The sequence below is a fragment of the Tamandua tetradactyla genome, chromosome 14 (genome assembly GCF_023851605.1).
Source record: "Tamandua tetradactyla isolate mTamTet1 chromosome 14, mTamTet1.pri, whole genome shotgun sequence".
In the NCBI taxonomy this organism is placed as follows: Eukaryota; Metazoa; Chordata; class Mammalia; order Pilosa; family Myrmecophagidae; genus Tamandua; species Tamandua tetradactyla.
Genome location: NC_135340.1, coordinates 19,083,655 through 19,111,601, shown reverse-complemented (window position 1 = coordinate 19,111,601; position 27,947 = coordinate 19,083,655). Strand labels below are relative to the sequence as shown.

Below are 27,947 nucleotides of genomic sequence, written 5' to 3'. Positions count from 1 at the left end.
ATGTCCATCACATAGTAGCACCTGAATAAATATCAATTCAATCTGACCCTATTTATAGCAGCTCTCCTCCTATTTCAAATCGATTAGTTTCTGATAAACTAACATATTATTATTACCTAAAATAGAGCCTCACCTTCTATTTGTTGTAAATTTGTTGCTTTTGGGACTCATTTGAACCTTGTATCATAGGAAACAGTCAGTAAAAGGAATAATATTAGAATTCTGTTGATGAAACTTCTCTTTCTCTATCTTGCTCACTTGTCCTTTTAAAACCCTACTTTTCTTGGTTCAGGTATTTGAAACTATTAAGATAAATACTGACCCTAAAAAGACTCTATCTAATAAAGCAGAGTGTAAAGGAAAGATTTCATCATCATTTCCCAATAATTATATTTAATATATGTTATTTTCTTCCTTTGAAATTTATTTACAAACACCAAAGGTAAATACGCATTTTATCAAATTTTCAAAGTAAAACGTGTAGATAATTACAGAACTTATTAATTATACTTTGAGCAGTATGTTCAAAGCTTTTTCCCCCCAAAATAATTCCTGTAGGGCATATTAAGATGGGTATTCTCATTTGCTATTGATAAGAATTTAAAGAATCATTCTTAGCAAACACTTATGTATATGTGTAGAAAGCTCATAAAATACTCTTATCCTTTGATTTATTATTCTACCTCTACAAATTTAACTGGGGACATAATCCAAAAAAGGGAAAGATATGTATAAATATGAAGATAATAGCATTATTTATGAGCAAAAATTCTAAAGCACTAGGCTATTTCTACTGACAAATAATTATGCAGTAACAAAAATGTCCAATTTAGATTATATAAGGAATACTTATAATCACAAGGGAAAAAAGTTCAAAATTGTAAATGTTATAAGTGAGTTTTTTTTTTAAGTTTCAGAATAAAGACTGGAAATAAATTAATCAAAGTAAAAACAGTGCTATCTCTAAATTTTACCCTCTAGATTAGGGGTGACTTTGTTCTTTACATTTACTGGAGTCAACGTGAATTAATTAAACCCACCTCCACCATCCTCCCAAGGCCTATCTGAAATAATTTAAAAAACTACAGGTAATTTAAACACGTAATCTGTAACTTGATTCCCTAAGACTACTTGTGAATACCCCAGAAAACCAACGAAAATGACTGACTTTGAAGGCAACATGTATAGTTATAAAACATGTATATATTTTATAACCAGCTATAAAATAAGAAATATCCTATCTCTGAAGACTTCCTAAAACACCATCCTATTATAGATACTTTTCAGTGATTAAAAACATAGTAATCATTCTTATTATTCATAGAATTTATTATATTTTTCTAACTACATATTTCACCTTTGAAGGTTTTTTATATATCATCTTCCCCAAATTTGGAAGTCTAAATAATGAGAAAAACCACTTTAGAACTGCATTAAAATTCAAAAAGGAAAAACTTATGCATAAATATGAAGATAGTAGTATTATTTAAAAACAAAAATTGTAAAGCACATGGCTATTTCTATTTTTTTTTGGTGGCTCTTTCTATTTTAAAACCTTTAAAAACATTTTAAGTCAGGTGTAAAGGCATGTAAATATATACTGAACCTTAAATGATTCATTAAATTTCCCAAGCAAAAGACAAACTAATAGTTATTTATCAGTGCTCTATGTACAACTATACATCTGAATGAAAGTGGTAAAAGCATTTAAAAATTAATCATGAATTTAAATATGAAAAGTAATAATTGTTATATGTTGACAGTTTAGCTAAAATACTTGAATACCTTTTCTCTTTCTATTTTAAGTCTCTCTTTTTCTTCTTTCTTCTTTAGTCTCTCTTCTTCAACAATTTTCTTCAATTCTTCTCTCTTTTTCTCTTTATCTTCCTTTTCTTTTTTCTTTGCTTCTAGAGCATCTGCTTTTTCCCTTTTTAATTTAGCCTTCTCAAAAGCTGTGGAGAAGGTCAAACTTAGAAGTACTATATACAGACAGAAAACAACACCTGGCATTTTTTTTCCCGTTTATGATTATTTTTATTAAAAAAATAAAAATTAAGGATAACTAATATTACATATGTGGATGGACAGGGGCACACGTATAACATAAATAAATACATATATAATGGGGTGCATGCTCAAAATATTTTTACTGATGGAGTACACAATAAAGTAAGTTTCAAAATTGCTACTAGAACACAAGGGTAAGGAAGACATTGTCTATATTTTAGAACTGCAATTACTCATTGAGACCAAAGGAAGAAAGGTTTCTTTTATCCGGAACCTACATTTTCTGTAGCACATAATCGAACTCAACCTGTCTGGATAGCTCATTTGAACAAATGAAGCACAGGCAGCCCAGAATAATGAGGGCCTTTAATCCTGTTTAGCTTAATGTAATGCCAGGATACATGCTAGACTATATTAAGCAGATAATCAAAAAGCACTGGCAAGGTCCCCTGAAGGACAGGAGAAAAAATATGGAACTACTAAAATTTACCATCAGGGAATCCCGATACTGTGTCAAACATAACGACACTCAAATCAGTAGGACAAGCCCTTTATCTTGCGTCTTTCTCCTGTGAAGCATATATATGTAGTGGAGAAGCTTAGCCTACCTAAAGGTATGCCTAAGAGTTATTTCTGGAGGACCTGTTTTGTTGCTCAGATGTGGCCTCTCTCTCTAAGTCCAACTCTACAAGTGAAATCATTGCCCTTCTCACTACATGGGACATGACGTCTAGGGGTGAAGGTTTCCCTGGCCCTGGCGACTTGGGAAAGGACTCCCAGGGATAAGTCCGGCCCTGGCACTATGGGATCAACAATTCCATTCTGACCAAAAGGGGGAAAAAGTGTAACTAATCAAGTATCAGTGGCTGACAGAGTTTAAATAAAGGTCAAGAGGCCACTCTGGAAGTCATTCTTAGGCAAGCTTCAGTTAGACATTGCCACCTATCATAACTTGCCAAACCCCAGCCAAGACCATACCAGCCAATCCTAAAGAACACCTAACGGCAATGCACATAAGATTCTACAAAGGTTCTATGCATTAGGGTAACTTTCAGGAAACCTACAACCTCCAGATGGGTCCCTGGACCAGGTAATCCTGAAATGCAGAGGGCCCAGTCTCTTCAGAATATCAGCTAGTTCCATTTCCCCCACCCCAAATTATTGACAGCCCCTTCTAACATGAAAAAGTTAGAATGGACATAGTCCAGATACTCCTAAAGGGCGGGAGAAAAATAAAAGGTGATGCTGGAGTTATACAGAGAAGGCAGGGTTTAATAAATGAATGTGATTGCTGAATCATTGAATTGACATTTCTTTCAATCTCCAGTATCCTAGAGCAGCTAGTAAAAGCCTAAAATTGTGGAACTGTAACCCACACCAAACTCTGAAATCTGTTCTACAATAGCCGTCTTGTGCTTTGAAATTTACTGCTTTTTTGCATATATGTTATTTTTCACAAAAAAGAAAAAAAACTCTTTTGTGATAAAAAATATTTATTCCTTCTAGCCTCCTATATCCTGGAGCCGCTAGAAAGGAAAATCTGAGAGGATGGTAAGGTAGCTCATGACAAACTCTGGGATCTGTCCTGTAACTACCTGTTGAAGAGTGCTCTGAAAACTATTACTTTCTTCTTTCTTTGCTTGGTATATATGTTATACTATACAATTTAAAAAGTTAAAAAAAATTGCTACTAGAGCTGACGGAGAATTACTAAAAATTTTGACTGTGATAATGACATGATTAAAGAGGAATTTTAGGAAAAATAATCTAAGGGTAATTTAGGAGGACAGACTGGACAGAGTAGATATTGAAGGCAGGAAGATGAGTTAAGTTAGAAGACTACTGAAAGACTCTAATGTCAACTAGGCAAGAGGTGGTGGGAAATACCATAAGAATGAAAAAAGAATGTGTGGAGATTTTGAGCTCTGCTGGCAGGAAAAACCAAGGAATCAATGATGGGACTCTGAGCCACTCTGTAATTGCCACTGATATGAAGACCCAAACAAATAATATAGAATCTACAGTATTATCTTCTTGAACATGATGGTTAGAGTTTTTGTTTTTGTTTTTCTTTTAGCAGTTTCTCTTATTATTTAAGTCTTAGATCAAGGGCAGGAATTTTTTACAAATATGTAAAAAAAACATACCTTTACATTCTCAGTAGTATTTTTAGTTCTTTTTTGTAAAAAACAACATATATATAAAAAAGCAGTATGTTTCAAAGCACACAACAACAATTAGTTGTAGAACAGATTTCAGAGTTTGGTATGGGTTACAGTTCCACAATCTTAGGTTTTTACTTCTAGCTGCTCTAAGATACTGGAGACTAAAAGAAATATCAATAATGAGTCAGCAATAATACTCATTTGTTAAATCCCACCTTCTCTGTATAACTCCACCATCACATTTGATCCTTCTTCCACTCTTTAGGGTTATTTGGACTATGGCCATTTTAACTTTTTCATGTTGGAAGGGGCTATTGATAATATGGGATGGGGGATGGAAGCTTTTTAGAATCTTATATATTGCCCTAGGTGTTCTTTAGGATTGACTGGAATGGTTTTGGTTGGGGGGTTTGGTAAGCTATGATAGGTAGTAATGTCTAACTGAAGCTTGCCTAAGAGTGACCCCCAGAGTAGCCTCTTGACTAAACATGAACTCTCTCAGCCATTGATATATTTTTTCTGTTTACATGGGCAGGTACCAGGAATTGAACTCCAGTTTCCAGCATGGCACACAAGAACTCTACCTGCTGAGCAACTGTGGCCTGCCTGACACTTCTTTTTCCCTATTTGGTCAGGATGCATTGTTGATCCCATGGTGCCAGGGCTAGGCTCATTCCTAGGAGTCATCTCCCATAACACTTGGCATTTTCTTATGTAACAAAAGAATCCCTAAAATAATTTCAGGCTAAATGAGATCTGTACAGATTCACAGGGGTTATAAATTCCTGGAAGGAGCCAGCAGGTAATTTAAAAGGGAAAAGTACATTGGCTAGGAATGAGACAAACTACTACACTGAACCAAACATAACCCAATTTTGAAAGCCCTGCAGCAAGAGATCCCCTTGTTAGAAATGCAGCATCTTACCCCCTACCCAGACATACTAATTTAAAATCTTCATTTTAACAAGATCCTAAAGTAACTTGTAGGCACATTCAAGTTTGGGAAGCAAGGTTTCTTTAAAGAATGTGAATCAAACAAAATGGCCAAAAACAGCTTGCAAGCCCTGGAAACTCCACTTGTGTTTATGTAGCATTATGTTAGTTCAACAGGAAATATATCACTATACCTTGAAATATTGGTTTAAGAGATGAATAGGTCTCATTTACCATAAAAAAATGAAAATCCTTAAGGATAAAAACTATGCTTCAAAAAACAAAACAGAAACATACAACTTTAGAAACATTTCCCACCCTGGCACAATTAAAGAAACAGTTTTTGGAGAGAATGTTGAAACTCACCCAGTGACTTTATTTCTTCTTGTTTTAAAAGTTTGTCTCTTTCTTTGTTAGCTTTGTTCCTACATCCTGTAATAGTCTGTTTAGTAGCAACTCTGTCCTCCTAAAAACCAAACCAAGAAACTGAAGTTGGAGAAAAACGACAATTTATAAACTAATAGTATGCCTTTTTGCTCTTATAGTAAGAACAAAAACAAAACATAAAAGCCCACAATAATTAAACCTTCTTTATACTAAAGTGAATTGTGGTTCTAGAGTATAACTAAACTTTGACTAACTATAATCACAGTAACATACTTAGTATGAATAAATTCTATAGCTCTACAAATTAGGACAAGAACCTCTTTGGAAAACAACTGGTAATACATAAAGAGAGTCTTAAAAATATGCATTAGAAAAAGAAGAAAACCTTCTAGAATATCTTGCAAACTACAATGTGTAGATATCAACTATGATAGAAGCAGAGGAAAGACATGTCAGAAACACACTTGTAGCCAATGTTAATCAATGTCAAAAAGTTATTTTTACTTTATTTGAGAATGTCTTGACCTGCTCAATAAATGCAATATCCTTATTATCTCTTTATCTTTAAAATGTAATAAAACAACTATAATTCAGTAATTCACTTGAATCGATGAGTATCTAGTGTGTGGTAGGCACAGTATTAAGCACAGGGCTAAACAAGACAGACATGGCCCCTGTCTTCCCAGAGCTTAGAGTTCGCAGTGAAGTCAGATCTTGTAAAAATAATTAAATTAAAATGTGGTAAAGGTTAGAAGAATTTAAGTTCAAGGTTCTGAGTAAACACCATTCAAATTTCAGAATTCTACAACGGAAGATTCTAAACAACCAAAAGAAGTAGTTACAATTGAATTGGAGTTGGAAAATACAAGTGGCAATGAATCATTCTGACTTTAGTCATTCCATACTGAAAACTAAATGGCAAAAAGTCAATGAATAACATCATAAATATTACACCAAATCACTGTAGCAAGACAAAAAGATTAAGGGACTAGCTTTGAGATAAGATTCAAATCCCAGCATTTACATTATTTTGAGAAAGTCTATTAAATCTCTGAGCCTACCTCTTCATCTGTAAAGTGAAAATTCTACCTAGTTTGAAAGGCTACTGTGAGGTTTAAAGAAGATAACATATACAATAAAGTACTCACTATGCAGTAGGAATAAAATAGAAAGCAGCTAAATTACGCTGAAAAATATTTGTAAGAAGGAAACAAACTTTGTTAGAAAAATCGTTTGGGTAGAAAAATCGTTATGTGTGCCACTGCAAAAGAACTGAGAAGAGATCGAAGGACACAAATAAGTGAAAAGAAAGGAACAAGATTAACATTCTTCTTTCAGCACAGGCACTTAACCCACAACCTGACTCTTAAAGATCCTTCCATAAATTTCTGAATCATGCAGTGGGAACTTAAGCTTATAAATCATTATAGCCATCAGAAATCCATAAGCAGACTTCCGGAGAACATGGAGGCTTAGTAAGACGCGCGGGTCTTAGTTCCTCCTCCAGAAAAGCAACTAAAGAAACAGAAACAATACGAAACAGCTCCCGGAGCCACGACAGAGACCAAAAAGACAGCGTACCCCATTCTGGAACGGCTGAACGGGCAGGGAGAATCCACTGCGGTGAGATACCCGAGGGGCGCGCGTTTTCCCGGCCGGGGCGGCTGGCGACTGAGGTCCCCTCCACGCACATGGCTCCCCGGTCTGACTGGGAACGTTGGATAGCGGGGCCCTCCCGCCACGCTTGGCGTCTCGGGCCAGCTGGGCAATTTGGACCGGCAGTCCCCCAAGCCATGGGGGCCAGCGACCCACCCCCTCCACGCGCAGTTTCCCGGGCTGACTGTGAGATTCGGATTGGCAAGTTAAAGGAGCCACAGCATCTTTTACTGGTGGGCCCCGCAGACAGACAAGCGCCACGAGTGCCACCTACTGGGCAGGAAAAGAAAAACAGCCCAGAGATTTCACAGAAAAACCTTTCAACCAGCCGGGTCCCAAACCCAGGGAAATCTGATCAAATGCCCAGACACCAGCAGAAAATAATGGATGACGCTCAGAAAATTGAAGATATGGCCCAGTCAAAGGAACAAACCAATAGTTCAAATGAGATACAGGAGCTGAGACAACTAATGCTGAATATACGAACAGAAATGGAAAAACTCTTCAAAAACCAAATCAATAAATTGAGGGAGGACATGAAGAAGACATGGGCTGAACAAAAAGAAGAAATAGAAAATCTGAAAAAACAAATCACAGAACTTATGGGAGTGAAGGACAAAGAAGAAAAAATGGAAAAAACAATGGATACCTACAATGGTAGATCTAAAGAGACAGAAGCTACAATTAGTGAACTGGAGGATGGAACATCTGAATTCCAAAAAGAAACAGAAACTATAGGGAAAAGAATGGAAAAACTTGAGCAGGGGATCAGGGAACTGAATGACAATATGAAGCGCACAAATATACGTGTTGTGGGTGTCCCAGAAGGAGAAGAGAAGGGAAAAGGAGGAGAAAAACTAATGGAAGAAATTATCACTGAAAATTTCCCAACTCTTATGAAAGACCTAAATTTACAGATCCAAGAAGTGCAGCGCACCCCAAAGAGAATAGACCCAAATAGGCGTTCTCCAAGACACTTACTAGTTAGAATGTCAGAGGTCAAAGAGAAAGAGAGGATCTTGAAAGCAGCAAGAGAAAAACAATCTGTCACATACAAGGGAAACCCAATAAGACTATGTGTAGATTTCTCAGCAGAAACCATGGAAGCTAGAAGACAGTGGGATGATATATTTAAATTACTAAAAGAGAAAAACTTCCAACCAAGACTTCTATATCCAGCAAAATTGTCCTTCAAAAATGAAGGAGAAATTAAAACATTTATAGACAAAAAGTCACTGAGAGAATTTGTGACCAAGAGACCAGCTCTGCAAGAAATACTAAAGGGAACACTAGAGTCAGATACGAAAAGACAGAAGAGAGAGGTATGGAGTAAAGTGTAGAAAGAAGGAAAATCAGATATGATATATATATAATACAAAAGCCAAAATGTTAGAGGAAAATATTATCCAAACAGTAATAACACTAAAAGGTAATGGACTGAATTTCCCAATCAAAAGACATAGAATGGCAGAATGGATTACGACCCAGCAATACCACTACTAGGTATCTACTCAAAGGACTTAAGGGCAAAGACACAGACGGACATTTGCACACCAGTGTTTATAGCAGCATTATCTACAATTGCAAAGAGATGGAAACAGCCAAAGTGTCCATCAACAGACGAGTGGCTAAACAAACTGTGGCATATACCTACGATGGAATATTATGCAGCTTTAAGACAGACTAAACTTATGAAGCATGTAATAACATGGATGGACCTAGAGAACATTATGCTGAGTGAGTCTAGCCAAAAACTAAAGGACAAATACTGTATGGTCCCACTGATGTGAACCAACATTCGAGAATCAGCTTGTAATATATCATTGGTAACAGAGACCAGCAGGAGTTAGAAACAGGGTAAGATAATGGGTAACTGGAGCTGAAGGGATACAGACTGTGCAACAGGACTAGATACAAAAACTCAAAAATGGACAGCACAATAATACCTAAGTGTAATGTAACTATGTTGGAACACTGAATGAAGCTGCACCTGAAATATGGTTTTTTGTTTGTTTGTTTGTTTGTATCTTCTGTTTTTGTTTTTTTTCTTTTTCCTTTTTTTATATATATATATTTTTTATTAGTATTATTATTTTAATTCTCTTCTCTATATTAACATTCTATATCTTTTTCTGCTGTTTTGCTAGTTCTTTTCCTAAATTGATGCAAATGTACTAAGAAATGATGATCATACATCTATGTGATACTAAGAATTACTGAGTGCATGTGTAGAATGGAATGATTTCTAAATGTTGTGTTAATTTCTTTTCTTTTTTTTTGAATAATTAAAAAAATTAAAAAAAAATTGGATAAAAAAATAAAAGCACATAGTAGATTCAGGAAAAAAAATAAATAAATAATAGAGGAAAAATTGTTAAAATAAATTCAGTTTGAAATACTAGCGATCAATGAAAGGGAGGGATAAGGAATATGGTATGTAAAAATTTTTTTTCTTTTTCTGTTTTTGTTTTATTTTTCTGTTGTCTTTTTATTTCTTTTTCGAATTGATGCAAATGTTCTCAGAAATGATCATGATGATGAATATGCAACTATGTGATGATATTGTGAATTACTGATTATATATGTAGAATGGAATGAGCATATATTACGGATGTTTGTGTTTCTTTCTTGTAATTTCTTTTTAATTAATAAAAAATTATTAAAAAAAAAAAGAAATCCATAAGCAGCAGAAGAGAAGAGCAAAGCAGGAGGAGTAGAATGAGAATAAGACAGTAAAAAGAGAAAGAAAGGAAATTAAAGGGGACAAACAATAATCCAAAATAAATCTTAGGCAAACCAAGTAATTGCATCTGGCTATAAGTGTGCCCCAACTCCAGAAACTCTGTGTCCTTGCTCCCTGAATTGGGAAATGGTGATTACCCAAGAGGGAAAAATTCCTTATTGCTAAATGTTCTGAGGGATACAAAATTGAGAAGTAAACACATAAAAATTGAACACAGTATTTATTCAACCTATACAACCATTCTCATTCTGTTCTAGGTATTCTTTTTTCTTAAAGATTCTCATGGAAGCTTTCCTCAAGGAAGATTCATTTTGCATTGTAAACCTCTCTCTTCACATCACTGTATTATTACATTGCTATTTGCTGGATTTAGGCTACGACTTGTTGGCTAAAAAAAGTCTATTTTCAGTCTTTACATACTATAAATCATTAAATATTCAAGCAAATTGAATATTTTTATGGAGTGAACATTATAATGGAAGGAACATTTTAGTGCTGTTGTGTTGTACAGAGAAATTAGTCTCAAAAATAACAGATTTTCTGCATCATTTTTGATTTACATCTATGAACTTACAGTTTAACCATGTTACAGCACACTGTTCACTAAGGCCACACAGATTCCTTGTAACCGTGTTCACATTCTTCCTTCCGCCTCAAATGTTTTCCCACTTACTTATCTCATCATTAGAAATCTTATATTTTGTCCAGCTCAAGCATTATTGCTTTCTTAAAGCCTTCCATAATTTCCCCAGGCAGAATTCATTACTTTTTTATGCCTCAATCCCAAAACTTATTCTCCATTATTTCATTCTGCTTTACATTTCAGTAACTGCTTACATGCCTGCTTCTGTCTTGGTATAAAATCACTGTGGCATAAGAGTCATGTCTAACTCACATTTGAAACTTTTACAAGCATGGTTGCTTGGGAATTATCAACATATAATACATAAATTCTTCCTGTGAAGGAATGGGCTCCTCCTACAGGTTAGGGAGGTTAGGGGAGCCAAACAATGCTTTTGATTTTGATTACTATTTTATTGACAGTTAAAATGTAGTATTTACCTATTCCTTACTTACTTGACTAACAGATATTCGTTTGGGAGGTCTCCCTCTTCGTCTGCTGGCAGGACTGAAGAAAAATGTGGGTGGATCATCAGGGAAGAAATAAGAAAAATCTTGTTCTGCTATTTTGTATGTTGAAAGAGATGAAGCCTTCATTAAAAAAAAACATAGGGAACAATAATAAAATATTAAAATCATACAAATATTCTCCAATGTGTCATATGATCACTGTTAAATACCAGGTCAAAAACTCTGGAATGTCATGCATTATAGGATGGTGATAAACATTTTGGTTGGTTTATTGAATCCTTTTTAAAACCATATATTTAATCAAAGCACTCAGGGGAAGACCTCACTATAAAATACTTCAAGAATGTTTCCAGAATTCGGTAACTGTTTCAAAATGACATTCATACAATAATCTGATTTGTTTTGCTTTTGATTTTTTTGCATGAGACTTTCTATGTAAATGATCAATATATTTAACATTTAAAAATCCACTATAGGGTGGGCAACGGTGGCAGAATTCTTGTTTGCTGTATACTGGAGAACCGGGTTCAATTCCCAGAGCCTGCCCATGGGAAAAAAAAAAACCCACTATATTAACCCAAAATACTTTTCTAAGCCATTTCCCAATTGCTAAGTATTCATATTTTTTCATTAGTTTGGGGAGATAAATTCTTAAATTTTAAAGTTGGTGTGGAAAAAAGCAGAAATACTGAGAAATCCTTGTAACGTTTCAACTCAGAATTTGTTTACGTTCAGAGAATCAACAACATTTTGCCAGAAGTGGTATAGTTATAGGAAAATTAAAAACAAAAGCATTCCTATCCTTCTATTTTGTATCTTGTACTTCAATTTACCCTTCCATCTATGTTGAACCATAGCCATTTTATTTTTGCTTAGCAGTTCTGAGGATTTTGTTTGTTTATTTTGCCTAATGGTCAAAATCATCACCTTTTTCCTCAAAAAAAATCCCATTTATAGAAAATCTTTAGGGAAATGTGTAAGAAAATGACAGAAAACATTAAATGATTAACTAGGTACACTAAATACTGGGAATTCAATTATCTGTGTAATAATTTTGCTTTTGCTAGAATACAACTTTAAAAAATCTATCAGTTCTGGCTATCACAATAAATCAAGAAGCCATTAATATTTTACTTCAAAATAGATTTCCAGGAAGATGATTATCCACTATCCTACTAAATAGCCAAGTGCCCTTTGACATATAAATAGAAAGCACATGGGTGGTTTCTTCTCAAAAGGGCTCAAAGTAGGCTTTAATGCATTAATTACCAAGGTTTTTTACTCACACACATGCACATCCTTATGGACTTGTAGGTATTCCTAACAGCCTATATTCATCAATACTGGGTATCAAAAATTTTTGTTGTTTTGCTATATTTTTTGCATGGGTGTGTATGTGCTCGCAAATGTATGCGTAATTCACCAGAACATCTACTAACAGTCTTTTATTATATGCCAAGTGAAAAAATATGTTTATTGTCACTTTAGTTTTCCTTTATTTATTAAGTTTAGCTTCTTTTCATGCATGTTGGCCACTTATTTTCCTTGTTGAAATATATGCTTATATCCTTTACCCATTTTTTTCCTACTGATTGGTCTTGTTAGTAATATGTAAAAGATCTTGTAAACTAAGGGAATTAGCCAACTGGCTATTTACAACCCACATATACATATAGTCACTGCCCGCCTGCCAAGTGCCTGCCAATGAATGACTGCCGCTGTTCCATTTCTGTTCTTTCACAAGTATCTAAAGTATTAAAAAAAACAAACAGCCAGAACATCATTTTACATGGCTACCTGATATTTAGCACTACAGATAGAGCATACTTTAAGCTTTTCCTTGTTATCAAGACACATACTTAAGTGAGCTCACATCTTAGAAAAAACTATTTCTCCCAGACGACTCTTAGAAGCAGAAGGTAAGTTAAAAATAATTCATTTTTGAAGGTTTTTGATGTATTGATAAGAAGTTTTACAGAAAATATAACACCCATCAGATGATAAGGCACTTTGGGGTTTTGTTTATTCAGTACTTCTCTACTTCACTGAATTAGTCTTGATATCTTGACTTGTATTACTTTACATATGAAATATAAATTTCCTCAGACTTTTTCATATCATATGTTTTCGAGTTTTTGCATTTTATCCTTTGTGAATTTACGCTGCGTCAACTTGTCCATTTTTCTGCAGGGATAACTAATGATTAATAGTTGATTTAAGCTTTTCATTGCATTCATTGAAGAAATCACTGCATTTCCTCTCCAGCACTTAACTTTGAAATTTGTTCATGACATTTGTAAAACTACATATGTTCATACTTTCAAATTCATCTCAACACTGGTGTTTCTTCTCTACTGTTTCTTAAGATTTGTTTTATTTCTTTTCTTTTTTTGGAATTCAATCTAACTTTTATTTTTCTAAATGGTTAACCAAGTGTCCCATCTTGACTTATCAATTAAACAATCCATCCCATCCATAAGGAATTGAAATACTTCTTCTCACATATAGAAAACTTTTTTTTTCATTTCTTTTCTTTTGATGTAAGTTGTATATAATGACATGCACAAATACTACGGATACATAAGCTGATGTGTAGTAAGTGTATCTTTCACTTTAACCTATTCTATTGCTTTTTTATTTAGTGCTTCTCTTTGCCAATATGAGTTAAATATCTCCCTTTGTTAAAAACTAATTTTACTTTGCCACTTAATTTTTTTACTTAATGTAGAATGTGAAAAGCCTTTAAATTTGATTTTTTTCTTCTTAATGGCTATGAATATAATATAATCTATCTACCTAGTATGGATCTATGATGCATGTTTTATCGTATATTGTTCTCCAGACTATATGATCTGTTTTAGCATTGTTCTTTGAGTCTATCTATTATTTGTGAGTCAAAGCACTCTATTAGAAAGCTACAGTTGCCTCAACTCCACCCCAATAACTTTTCTTCTTCCAACTAGTCACCTGTCTCCTGGCTAATCATTTTTACAAGGAATATAACAGTGGGAATAACAGAGGAATTCCAGCAGTTACAAAGAGAGTATGTAATCCAACTGCAAGTATTAAGAAAACTGCTAAAAATTGGCCTTAGATAAGTACAGAAGTATTCCAAACATTTTTGAAATAATATTTTTGCAATGTTATAACTTTATAACACTATCTGTCTCTCTCTCTCTCTTTTCTTTCCTTCCAACAAATAATTCCACCATTTTGATTACCTTAATTTTAATGACTCCATCTTGTGGTTCACAGTGCTGCTTCAGAAAAAGCTTTAGTTTATCACGAGAAAATAGGTGTTTTCTCCGACTATTGGGGGAAAGGAAGAGAAAGGAAGCTGAAGAACTTAGCCCAAGTTCCATAATTTCTATAAATTCATAACCTTAATTTCAAGCTTAGGAAACTTCTTTAAGAACAACTAAACTTCTAATGATATTTACATAGAAATTACAAGAAATTTTATACCAAAGTATTTATGGAACAATTATTTTAAAATCCATTATAAAAATAGTACATGTCCTATTTTGTTTCTCAGGTACCTGACATTTAGAAAGCAAATAAATGTCAAGGAAAATATGCCACAAAAGCAAAACAAATTTTATAAAGTTAAATGGGTATCCCTACAAATATCATTAAAATTCTTTTAAAAATTAAAATCAGTAGCAAAAACCACTAAATAAATCAACATCCAAGTGGATACTATAAGAAGAGCTGAACATTGGCTTTATATCAAATTGAAAAACATTTTGTGTTTAAACCTTACCTTGTAGCTAATAGTGGGATTGAAATTAAAGAATTAAAATTATTATGATGCTAAAAACATATTATTTTGGATTCTACCTTGCCTCCAAATCCAAAAACAGCAACCCAACAGTGACAAACCCCACTAACAACAAAACAAACATAATAAATATACAAGAATTTTTGGAAAGACTTCACAGAGAAAACAAATGTTTTAATTGAATTCAAAACATTCCTTTGAGCAAAAAGCCATGTTACAAGCTACCATGAGTGAAAAACAATGAGTTTTTGAAAAGCGGTATCCCCAAAAATGCATATTCTTTTTCTAGAAGAAAAATTCCACAAGAAAAAAAAAATTTAAAACACCAAAAAATCCCACAAAATTCCTCAAGAGTAATAACTCTCTTTGGTTCACTGCTGTACCCCAGCACCATATAGTAGCTGGTAGAGAAGGTAACTATCTGTTGACTTCTGAATAAATATACTATAGTCTGCACTGTTGAGAATTGCACTGTCCAATATGGTAGCAACTAGTCACATGTGGTTATTTAAAATTAAATTAATTAAAAAATAAAATTAAAAATTCAGTTTCTTGCCCTCACTAGCCACATTTCAAATGTTAAACAGCCACATGCTATTGGCCACTGGTTTGGACAGCACACATTAACATTTCCATCATGGCAGAAAGTTCTATTTGTAAAATACCAAGTCTTCTTTATTAAAGGAACATTACCACTTTCTTAAAGGAATAGTGATAGTTTTTGATGCTAGCAAAGAGATACCAGTTGCGCTAGTCTGAATTTGTTATATACCCCAGAAAAAAACATGTTCTTTTAACCCATTCTTGTGGGGGCAGACCTATTACCAGCAGGGGTGGACCTTTTGGTTAGGCTATTTCAACTGAGACATTACCCAACCCATTGAAGGTGGGTCTAATCCTTTACTGGAGTCCTCCATGAAAAGGATAAAAACAGTAAAAGCCCAAAGAACTTAATGAGAACCCCTACCCCACCATCCCCTGGAGAAACAAACAAGGATCCTCAAGAGCTGAGAGAAAACCACTGAAAGCAGAACCTAGAAGAGGGAATGCAAGATGTGCATTCCCATGTGACAGAAGAACCCTGGATGCTACTGGCCTTTCCTCAGAGAAGGTATTCGCTTGTTGATGCCTTAATTTGTACATTTTTCATGGCCTTAAAATTGTAACTTGTAATCTAATAAATTCCCATTGTTAAAAGCCAGTCCATTTCTGGTATATTGCAACTTGGACAGCCTTAGCAAACCAAAACACTAGTCATTTAAGACTTCACATATCAAGAATAACTTTCTCACCTTCTAATTCTTTGGCTCACCAATTAAGGAGGAAATGAGTTAATAAGACTGTAATCAGGGCCTATAGAATTTAAAATATAAATAAAAAAGTAAACCGATTGGGTAGACTGCAATACAGTGGTTAATGAAAGGGAGGGGTAAGGGGTATGGCAGTATGGGTTTTCTCTTTTTCTTTTTTTTCCTGGAGTGATGCAAATGTTCTAAAAATGAGCATGGTGATGAATACACAACTATGTGATGATACCGTGAGCTACTGCTTGTTCGCTCTGGATGGACTGTACGTGTGTGAAGATGCCTCAATAAAAATATTTTTTAAAAAGTTAATAGAAAACTGGAATATTAAATATGGAATTATATCAAGAAAATTCATTGAACAAAAGGCAAAACAAAAGACAAAAATCAACTATGAACAGAACATCTGTAGTCTCAACCATGTTACTCATCAGCCTATGAACAGAAAAAAAAATTTATATTTGAATAATCCCTTAGCATTACTTTGGGAATACTAATTTATATTATATAGTAAAATATAAAATGCTCTAAAGACCTTAACCTAATGATGGGTCCCAAGAAACCCAAACAAACAAAAACACCCACAAAAAAAAGCAAAAAAACCTACTCAACATTTGAATAAAGCTATATATATTATCACTTTTCTTTGGCTGCATGAGTATATATGGGGCAACAGGGATGAGAGAACAAATAAAAATTATTTTATGTCAAACAAAAGGAAAGATGGATTTCTTGGTGGTAAGTTGGTAATTGGCTGGTAATGTCAACTTCCTTTTAGATGCTTAGGTACCTAACTCCAATAGGAAATAATAGGGATATTTCCTAAAATATATCTATGTATCTAAAGCCAATTCTTTAATATAGTACCCACAATCTCAAATAGGAATTTAAAACATTTTTTTAATTAAAAAAAATATATTCCTAACTTTCTCATGCAATGGGAAGAGTCTGATCACGTTAGTGGCAAATGAATAAAATACTACAAATCTGTCATATTTGTAAGCACCATCAGATTTCTAAGGTCTGAAATATGAGTTCTCTGATGAGAAGTCCTTCATAAAGAGAGTCGTTCTTAATTCTTTACACGTAAAGACTACTTGGGGTCAGTTACTAATCTAAGCAAAGGATTCACGGAGTTCATTAGGAATCATTTTATGGATCTGTGCGTGTACAAATGCATACTTATTCTATGAAGGAAATCCATCACTTGCCATAATGCCCATCTGGTTCTACATCAAACCTTAATCTAATACAGATAAATTACTATTCTACTTTAAATTACCACAAAGAAGACAATGAGTTTTTACCTGATTTGTGTTGCTTTAACAATAGCAGACTCATATAATTCTTTTTTAGTGGGTTGCACCTTATACTTGAATAACAAGGGATCAACTGCATCTTTTTTCTTCCTAAAAAGAGGGAAAAGACATACACTGGTTAATAATATATTTGGAAATGTGAAATTTTAAATGGAAACCTACTTTCAAGAATAAACTGTAATAGAATCTTATGCATTTTAATTTAACTAGATTTTTATAAGATACCCCCTCCCCATCACCATTCTGTTAGGCAAAATTGTACAAGGCACTTTTTTACTTTAGGTAGGTGCTTTACTAATTCAATAAATTTTCCTTGGATGAAGAAATTAGAGATGAATTACCACAGAGTATGCAATTTAAATTACATGAATGTGTTTTTTAAAAAAAGCCAACGGTTTTGCTTTAAAGCTTTCTTCTTCATAGCTATTTATTTCAAGAGTAAAGTTAGAGATAATATAGTTTACTCTGCTTCAAGAATCGGTAAAGGTACATGTTTAATCCCCTCTCCCTCTGCCTTCTCATCTTTTCTTCCGTTGAAGGGTTCACTTCAAAGGAACTCATTCATTGAATGAATCAATTCATTCCTTAAATGAATCAATAAAAGCTAAACAGCATACAATGTGACAGGTAACTCCTCTAAACAACGAAGATTCAGTAGTAAACCAAATAGAAACGCCCCTCCTTACATTCTTATGGGGGAGATACAGGCAAACAAAAAATACAAAAAGATGGGTGATAAGTGCTATGAAAGGGAGAGTATTATATATAGTGTGGAGGGCTACTATTTCATATAGGGTGATCCTTGATAAATTAACAGGCAGGTCTTCCAAAAGAAGACATCTAAGCAGAGAGCCAAAAAAATAAAGAAAGCAAAGCCATGAGAAATTTTTCAGGAAATGCGCTTTGAGAGAAGATTATATAATGGCTCTAAGGTAGAAGCATGCCTACTTTGCACAAGAATCAGAATGAATAAGGACACAAAAGAAGAAGATTCAGAGAGGTGGCAGCAGGGCCACATTATATAGAGCTTTACAGGTCATCATTAGGGCTTTCAAATAGGCCATCAATAGGGCGACTGCAGGACTTTAAATAATGGGGTGATAATGATTTAACTTAGACTTCAGAAGGATCATCCTAGCTGCTATGTGGAGAATAGACTATGGATCAAGGGTGCAAACAGGGAGACCATTTAGAAAGCTAAAGCAATAAACTACATGAGAACTGATGGCAGTATATAACTAAAATGTAGTGGTGACAGTTGAGAGAATTGGTTGAATTCTGGAAATGCTGTCTGTGTAAATATATAAGTATATGTGAAAAGAATGTAAGTAGAGGTTATAAAGAAGAGAAGCACTGGGAGATGAGAGTAAGATACAGTCAAAGTGATAAAAATATAGTACATGCAAGGCTTGTGTGGAGTGGGTTTCAACATGAAAAAAACACACGAGACAATCACACAAAAATATATATTTACACATAAAATATTAAATTCTAAGTTGAAGGGCCAAGGATCTTCAAGTATGTTTACATGGAAACCCAGGATACACATAACTCAGAAGATATATTTAAACATTCAACTCATCCTTACTATATGGAATGCAGTGTAAAATTTTCTATTATATTAAAGTTCATTATTAAATTAATCCACAATCTTCCAATGGAACCATAACCTGCAGTGTGAAAAGCGCACAAAATTTTGAATAGAATAAAATCATCCTTGGATTCTTTCCAAAGAAGTACAATTACTCGAGATAAATAGAAACTATTTCTTATAATATGATTCATCTGTAAGACAGGAATTTCAAGGGTAATATTAAAAAGAACCTCCATTTTAATCATTTTCCTTCCTTGCTTCCCAAAGCCTAGTCCTAAATAGCTGAAACAGTAGGACAATTCTAGTGATCTCAACCATGACTGCCACTAACCATTAATAGACTGATTTTATAGGTACAGCTCCCTTCAGTTCAATAATAACACATTATACTCAAATATTATATTTATAGAAATCACTATTATTTATTTATTAGGACAAAACTTACTTTTCTTCTATAAATGTATCACTTACATCTTTCAATATGTCTAATTATGTATGTAAGTTTTGACTTTTGTTCTATCAGAATGGAAATTATTTTCCTACCATCATATGGACAAAATTTGATGATAAACAAAAAAACTTTCTATATCAGCACAACAGAAGTAACAAGTAACAAAAATATGCTTTCAAATCAGAGTTTAAGAGAGGCAATTAAGTTATGTAGCTATAAAGACTCTGCAGTAACAGTCTACCTAGTGATTAAGCTTTCAGCATAGATAATTACTTATGGTGCTATGTTTCTTAGAAATATAAAATGCTCAGTTTATTTCTCATCCATTAAATTTGCACCTAAGTACTATAATTAGCAAACAAATAGATCTACTTCCTTAAAAATAATACCCAGACTCCATAATTTTACTAATAATTAGGCAGGTTATTATGAGAGCACATTTTATTTCATGAAAAGAATTCAGTGCTATAATATTTTGAAACTAAATATATATTCCTCAAAAGGTTCCTAAAATAATAATTTTCCCATATTCTCCTACAAATCACCACCATGATATTGAATGTTGGAAAAGTGTTTGTTATTTGCATACTATTTTCAGGCCAGGATAATACTTTTATAATCTAACTATTAATCTGCTTAGAGATGGGTCCATTGTAAAAAACACCTCTACTGATTTTAACTTTTTACAGCCTTAAATCATAATAACAGAGCATCTTATATGATTTGGCAAGTGTCGTTTATTTAATAATCTGAGTTGCTACAAACATTATATTTAGTTTCTTCTATAAACCCTAAAAACAACTAAAACTCATCTATCCTTTGCACCCTTGGCTACAGAAATCAGATGGTAAACTAGTATTTAAGTCAGGGCTGTCTATCAATTTAGCTCAGTTTTCAGAGAATTTGTGATTGCAGATGAACTATATTGTTTGGCTTTGAGGGAAAACCTGTATCAAGTAATTATACAAATTATAGTTTCACCAATTGTGGAGTTTTTCACATATAATTTTCTTTAAATTTTAGTAACTTTTGGAGAAAAGGCTGGACATAAGTGCAACACTGCTGAACCCATTGTTGGAGGGCAAACATTAAGAGAAATACAAAAAAAAAAAACATACAAAGAAGATACATGTATATCTCAGAGAGAAGGACTAGGGGATAAAATCCTAAACCTTTTTAGCTTTATTTTATATGATACAAACTAAGTTACCTTTTCTAAAATACAGTTCATAATTTTATCTAGTACTATAAATAAGTCAAGAAGTCATTTTAAAAATAAAATGCTTCCCGGATACATAGAATAAATGAATAATCCTAAACTTAAGGTTCCATTATAAAACCTATACAAAATACCTCAAGTATTATTATAAAAAAGACCCTCGTCTAATTTAATCCTGTTCCTCTAATTTAATCCTGTATAGATTACTGTAATGCCTGGATATATCGTACAGTATATTAAGCAGGTACTCGAAAACTATTGGCAAAGTCCCCTGAGGGATGGGAGAAAGAATATGGAACTATCAAACCTTACCACAAGGGAATCCCCTGATACTATGTCAAACTTGAGGAATACCTAATCAATCAATCAATAGGCCATGCCTTCAATCATGAGGCTTACACTTGTGAAGTTTATGGAGGTAGCGGAGAAGCTTAGACTACCTACAGGCATGCCTAAAAGTTACTTTTGGAGGACTTCTTTTGTTGCTCAGATGTGGCCTCACTCTCTCTAAACCCAACTCTGCAAGTGAAATCATCGCCCTTCCCCCTACATGGGACATGACATCAGGGGTGAAAGTCTCCCTGGCGACGTGGGAGAGGACTCCCAGGGATGAATCCAGACCTGGCACCATGAGTTCAACAATTACATCCTGACCAAAAGAGGGAAAAGAAGCTTAACTAATAAAGAATCAGTCACAGAGAGAGTTCAAATAGAGTCGAGAGGCTACTTGGAAGGTTGCTTTTACGCAAGCTTTAGCTAGACCTTGCTACCTATCATAACCTGCCAAACCCCTATCAGGACCATTCTAGCCAACCCTGAAGCACACCTAGGGCAATATATAAGATTCCACAAGGGTCTCATGCACTAGAGTAACTTTCCAGAAATCTACAAACTCCAGATGGGTCCCTGGTCCAGATAAGTCCTGAAACCTAGCCCAGTCTCTCGAGAACAATACCCTAATTTTGTATTCCAAGCCCTGTATTCAACGAGACAAGTGATTAGTAGATTTCTCTGCTTAATAGTAGCAAGAAAAAATGATATGCACCAAAAGGCTTTTTATATAGGACCATGTCATGCTTCATTCACTAATCTAGCAATCCTTTATCCCAACAGGCAAAGCGCTAGCTAGATGATCTTATGTAAAGCCAATTAACCTTTCTAAGCTCCAGGTTCTTCCTTATTAAATAAGGATGACCATATTCTCCCAGAAAGACAAAAACACAAAAAGACTAAGCACAGTACCTGGCCACAGTCATTGCTCAAACTCTAGTTACAGTTATGATGGCTCAAGTCAGACAAAACGAGAACTTGAACTACCAGGTTCTGTGGGACAGAAGTTGATAGTCTGTGGCATTTCAGAAGCAGAGAAGCAGAAGTTAAGAATAGCTTCAGATTTCTTATTTGAATATTATGACATTGTTTACTGAAAATAGTAAAGAAAGACAAAAGACAGACTGGAGAAAACATCTTTAAATTTGTGATGCTGAACAGGCACGGGGTAAACAGAATGAAACAGTGTAGACTTAGAAAAGGGAGCTGAGCTAAACCATGTAAAAGGGATTTAAATTGGTGGCTGACTAAGCTGAGATTTTAAACTGCATTAGATAGTGCTATCTACCTAAGATATCTTTCTCTTCAAAGGACTCAGCTAACTTAAGCTGACAATAACTGAATTTTAGAAGGTAACAGTTTCTTTACTATATACAACATACACTAAGTACAAATAAAATACAGAATGAGTATTTCCAAGTAAACAAAAGTGAAATATATAGTATAACTGAATGAGAGAGTTAAATTTAATTGATCTCAAGCAGCTGACCATATCTCCTTTCTCCTGAATCAGTTTTGAAAATTCTAGTATCTATTGTTCAACCAGATTGTTAAAATGGGTAATATAAGCAAGAAAAGGAAGAGAGGGAGGGAAAGAAAAATTTCAAAGGAATATCATTAGCCAATCTGATAACCAATTTAAAAATTAATAACAATCACTTACCCATTTTGAAAAGAACTGCTTTGTGTTTCTGAATCATCACTATCACTGATGATAATAGTTTCTCCATCTACATTGCCGACGTGTCCATTAGCAAAACCATTCTGATGGGATGGAGGGAGGACTTCCAAAATCCTACACTGCAACCTAAAATAAAATGATACATTTAAAAATGCAAATAATTTGATATTTGATATTTTACAATCAAACATTTCAGAGCAATCTAATTATTTTGAACTGAAAAACTATTTTGTTTTAACTATGGCCAATTGATGCAACCAATTTAATAAAAGTGATCTATAAAATTCAATTTAAATAAAGGTGGGAAACAATTTAAAACCATATAAAACTATTTTAAAGGTCCACTTATCAAGATTCTTAGCAACTATATTCTTAACTGTTTAGAAAATCAAATATTAGCATAATATTTCTTTCAAAGAATATAATATTTTAAATTCTTAAGTTCTCCTGACTATAATCTTTTTTTTACTCTCACCATAACTTTTTTTTTTGCAAACGTAAGTTTATTTATTAAACTCTTAATACTCTCTACAATACATTGGTTAAATTTGGACACATCTCTTCAAACACATGATTAATAAAATAGCTGGGTATGGAATTTATTAGATTTATTTTCTTTTAAAGAAATTTTATTTATCCATCCAAGGTATATAATCAATGGCTTGTAGTATCATCCTGTTGTTATGTATTCACCACCAAAATCAATTTTAGAACATTTTCATTACCCAAAGAGGAAAAAAAACTGCCCCCCCCTTCTTTATCCCCAATATTACTGACGCCTAGTATTGGTGTGGTATATTTGTTACTGTGGATAAAAGAGTATTAAGATATTACTGTTAATTCTAGCCCATAGTTTGCAATAGGTACATTCTTCCCCATTTACCACTCTACTATTAACACCTTGTAATAGTGTCATATATTTGTCCTAGTTCATGAAAGGATTTTTAAAATATTTATACTGTTAGTTACCATCACCATCCACCACTTTTATATTCCCATGTTTTAACCTCTAGCTTTCTTTCTGGTGACATACATGACTCTAAACTCCCCCTTCCACCACATTCACACACAGTACAGCACTACTAATTATATGCACAATAACATGCTACCAACACCTCTATTCAGTTTCAAACGTTTAAGTTCAACCTAGTTAAAAATTCTGCACACACTAAGCAACCACTCCCCATTCTCTTCATTCTATCTCCTGGTAACCTATAATCTAGATTCTATGTATATGGGTTTACATATAACAATTAGCTGATATTAGTGAGATCATACAATATTTGTCCTTTTGTACCTGACTTATTTCACTCAACATAATGTCTTCAAGGTTCATCCATGTTATCGCATGCTTCAGAACTTCATTTCTTTTTACCACTGAATAATATTCCATCAAGTGTATATACTACATTTTATTTATCCATACAGTGGTTTGAGGGGCACTTGGTATTTTAGTTTGCAAATGCTGCTGGAATGCAATACACAAGAAATGGACTGCCTTTTATAAAAGGGATTTATTTAGTTACAAATTTACAGTTCTTCAGAGGAAAGGCAGCTGGCTTTTCCTTCTGGGTTCTGGGTTCAAACAGCTTTCCCTGGGGTGATTCCTTTCTGCATCTCTGTAAGTCTGGGTCTGAGCTGCTGAGCTCTCTTCTGACCACTCTCTTTGAGCCTCCTGCTAATTAAATTAAATGTCACTCATTATGAAAGGCACTGTCCTCAGTGGACTGCACATGTAGCCAGACACAGATGAATTTCACATGCTAATGATTTAAGTCTACAGCAACAGAACAACTGGCACCATCACCTAGCCAAGTTTTTCTGCTTTGATATGTTGATATGGTGTATTACATTAATTGATTTTCTTATGTTGAACCATCCTTGCATACCTGGGATGAATCCTAATTCTTTTAATGTGTTGCTGGATTCAATTTGCTAGAATTTCATCGAGGATTTTTGCATCTATATTCATTAGAGAGATTGGTCTGTAGTTTTCTTTTTCTGTAATATCTTTGTCTGGCTTTGGTATGAGGGTAATGCTGGCTTCGTAGAATGAATTAGGTAGTTTTCCCTCCTCTTCAATTTTTTGGAAGAGTTTGAGCAGGATTGGTGCTAAACCTTTCTGGAATGTTTGGTAGAATTCACATATGAAGCCATCTGGTCCTGGACTTTTCTTTTTTTTCTTTTTTGTTTTTACATGGGCAGGCACCGGGAATCAAACCTGGGTCCTCTGGCATGGCAGGCAAGCATTCTTGCCTGCTGAGCCACCATGGTCTGCCCAATGGACTTTTCTTTTGGGGGAGCTTCTTAACGACTGATTCAATTTCTTTACTTGTGATTGGTTTGTTGAGGTCATCTATTTCTTCTCGAGTCAAAGTTGGTTGTTCATGCCTTTCTAGGAAGTTGTCCATTTCATCTACATTGTTGTATTTATTAGCATAAAGTTGTTTCATAGTATCCTGTCATTACTGCATAGTATCCTGTCATTACTTCCTTTATTTCTGTGGCGTCAGTGGTTATGTCTCCTCTTCCATTTCTGATCTTGCTTATTTGTATCCTCTCTCTTCTTCTTTTTGTCAATCTTCCTAAGGGTCCATCAATCTTATTGATTTTCTCATAGAACCAACTTCTGATTTTATTGATTTTCTCAACTGTTTTCATGTTCTCAATTTCATTTATTTCTGCTCTAATCTTTGTTATTTCTTTCCTTTTGCTTGCTTTGGGGTTAGTTTGCTGTTCTTTCTCTACTTCTTCCAAGTGGACAGTTAATTCCTCGATTTTCGTCCTTTCTTCTTTTTTGATATAGGCATTTAGGGCCATAAATTTCCCTCTTAGTACTGCCTTTGCTGCATCCCATAAGTTTTGATATATTGTGTTTTCATTTTCATTTACCTCAAGATATTTACTGATTTCTCTTGTAATTTCTTCCTTGACGCACTGGTTATTTAAGAGTATGTTGTTGAGCCTCCACATATTTGTGAATTTTCTGGCATTCTGCCTATTATTGATTTCCAACTTCATTCCTTTATGATCTGAGAAAGCGTTTTGTATGATTTCAATCTTTTAAAAATGATCGAGACTTGCTTTGTGACCCAACATACGGTCTATCTTTGAGAATGATCCATGAACACTTTAGAAAAAGGTGCATCCTGCTGTTGTGGGGTGTAATGTTCTATAAATGTCTGTTAAATCTAGCTCATTTATTGTATTATTCAAATTCTCTGTTTCTTTTTTGTGTGTGTTTCTTTTTATTTTTTAATTTTTTTATTTATTAAAAAAATTAACTAACACAACATTTAGAAATCATTCCATTCTACATATGCAATCAGTGATTCTTAATATCATCACATAGATGTATGATCATCATTTCTTAGTACATTTTCATTGATTCAGAAAAAGAAATAGCAAGACAACAGAAAAAGAAATAAAATGATAATATACAGAAAAAAATAAAAATAAAAAATACAATATATAAAAAACCAAAAACAAAAAAACAAACAACAACAAAAAACACTATAGCTCAGATGCAGCTTCATTCTTACATTACAATTAAGTAGTATTGTGCTGTCCATTTTTGAGTTTTTGTATCCAGTCCTGTTGCACAGTCTGTATCCCTTCAGCTCCAATTACCCATTACTTACCCTATTTCTAACTCCTGATGGTCTCTGTTACCAATGACATATTCCAAGTTTATTCTCTAACGTCGGTTCACATCAGTGGGACCATACAGTATTTGTCCTTTAGTTTTTGGCTAGACTCACTCAGCATAATGTTCTCTAGGTCCATCCATGTTATTACATGCTTCATAAGTTTATTCTGTCTTAAAGCTGCATAATATTCCATCATATGTATATACCACAGTTTGTTTAGCCACTCGTCTGTTGATGGACATTTTGGCTGTTTCCATCTCTTTGCAATTGTAAATAATGCTGCTATAAACACTGGTGTGCAAATGTCCCTTTGTGTCTTTGCCCTTAAGTCCTTTGAGTAGATACCTAGCAATGGTATTGCTGGGTCATATGGCAATTCTATACTCAGCTTTTTGAGGAACCACCAAACTGCCTTCCACAGTGGTTGCACCATTTGACATTCCTACCAACAGTGGATAAGTGTGCCTCTTTCTCCACATCCTCTCCAGCACTTCTCATTTTTTGTTTTGTTGATAATGGCCATTCTGGTGGGTGTGAGATGATATCTCATTGTGGTTTTGATTTGCATTTCTCTAATGGCCAGGGACATTGAGCATCTCTTCATGTGCCTTTTGGCCATTTGTATTTCCTCTTCTGAGAGGTGTCTGTTCAAGTCTTTTTCCCATTTTGTAATTGGGTTGGCTGTCTTTTTGTTGCTGAGTTGAACAATCTCTTTATAAATTCTGGATACTAGACCATTGTGTAGGCTGTCTTTCTACTTTCTTGATGAAGTTCTTTGATGCACAAAAGTGTTTAATTTTGAGGAGCTCACATTTATTTCTTTCTTTCTTCAGTGCTCTTGCTTTAGGTTTAAGGTCCATAAAACTGCCTCCGATTGTAAGATTCATAAGATATCTCCCTACATTTTCCTCTAACTGTTTTATGGTCTTAGACCTAATGTTTAGATCTTTGATCCATTTTGAGTTAACTTTTGTATAGGGTGTGAGATACGGGTCCTCTTTCATTCTTTTGCATATGGATATCCAGTTCTCTAGGCACCGTTTATTGAAGAGACTGCTCTGTCCCAGGTGAGTTGGCTTGACTGCCTTATCAAAGATCAAATGTCCATAGATAAGAGGGTCTATATCTGAGCACTCTATTCGATTCCATTGGTCGATATATCTATCTTTATGCCAGTACCATGCTGTTTTGACCACTGCGGCTTCATAATATGCCTTAAAGTCAGGCAGCGTGAGACCTCCAGCTTCGTTTTTTTCCCTCAAGATAGTTTTAGCAATTCGGGGCACCCTGCCCTTCCAGATAAATTTGCTTATTGGTTTTTCTATTTCTGAAAAATAAGTTGTTGGGATTTTGATTGGTATTGCATTGAATCTGTAAGTCAATTTAGGTAGAACTGACATCTTAACTATATTTAGTCTTCCAATCCATGAACACGGTATGCCCTTCCATCTGTTTAGGTCTTCTGTGATTTCTTTTAACAGTTTTTTGTAGTTTTCTTTGTATAGGTCTTTTGTCTCTTTAGTTAAATTTATTCCTAAGTATTTTATTCTTTTAGTTGCAATTGTAAATGGAATTCGTTTCTTGATTTCCCCCTCAGCTTGTTCATTGCTAGTATATAGAAACACTACAGATTTT

The 27,947-nt window shown here is 34.1% G+C and overlaps 1 protein-coding gene across 2 annotated transcripts in view; it reads right to left on the bottom strand.

The window, feature by feature from the left end:
- The window catches only part of BAZ1A (bromodomain adjacent to zinc finger domain 1A), a 113,197-nt gene that overhangs the window by 37,253 nt on the left and 47,997 nt on the right, over positions 1-27,947 (bottom strand). For both annotated transcript variants that reach the window (XM_077126967.1, XM_077126966.1), the window contains 6 exons: positions 22,645-22,788; positions 17,376-17,477; positions 14,205-14,292; positions 10,969-11,103; positions 5,472-5,571; positions 1,786-1,952 (listed from right to left, as the gene is read on the bottom strand). In XM_077126967.1, coding sequence (XP_076983082.1) covers positions 1,786-1,952; positions 5,472-5,571; positions 10,969-11,103; positions 14,205-14,292; positions 17,376-17,477; positions 22,645-22,788 — 736 coding nt within the window. The remainder of the gene's footprint in view (positions 1-1,785; positions 1,953-5,471; positions 5,572-10,968; positions 11,104-14,204; positions 14,293-17,375; positions 17,478-22,644; positions 22,789-27,947) is intronic.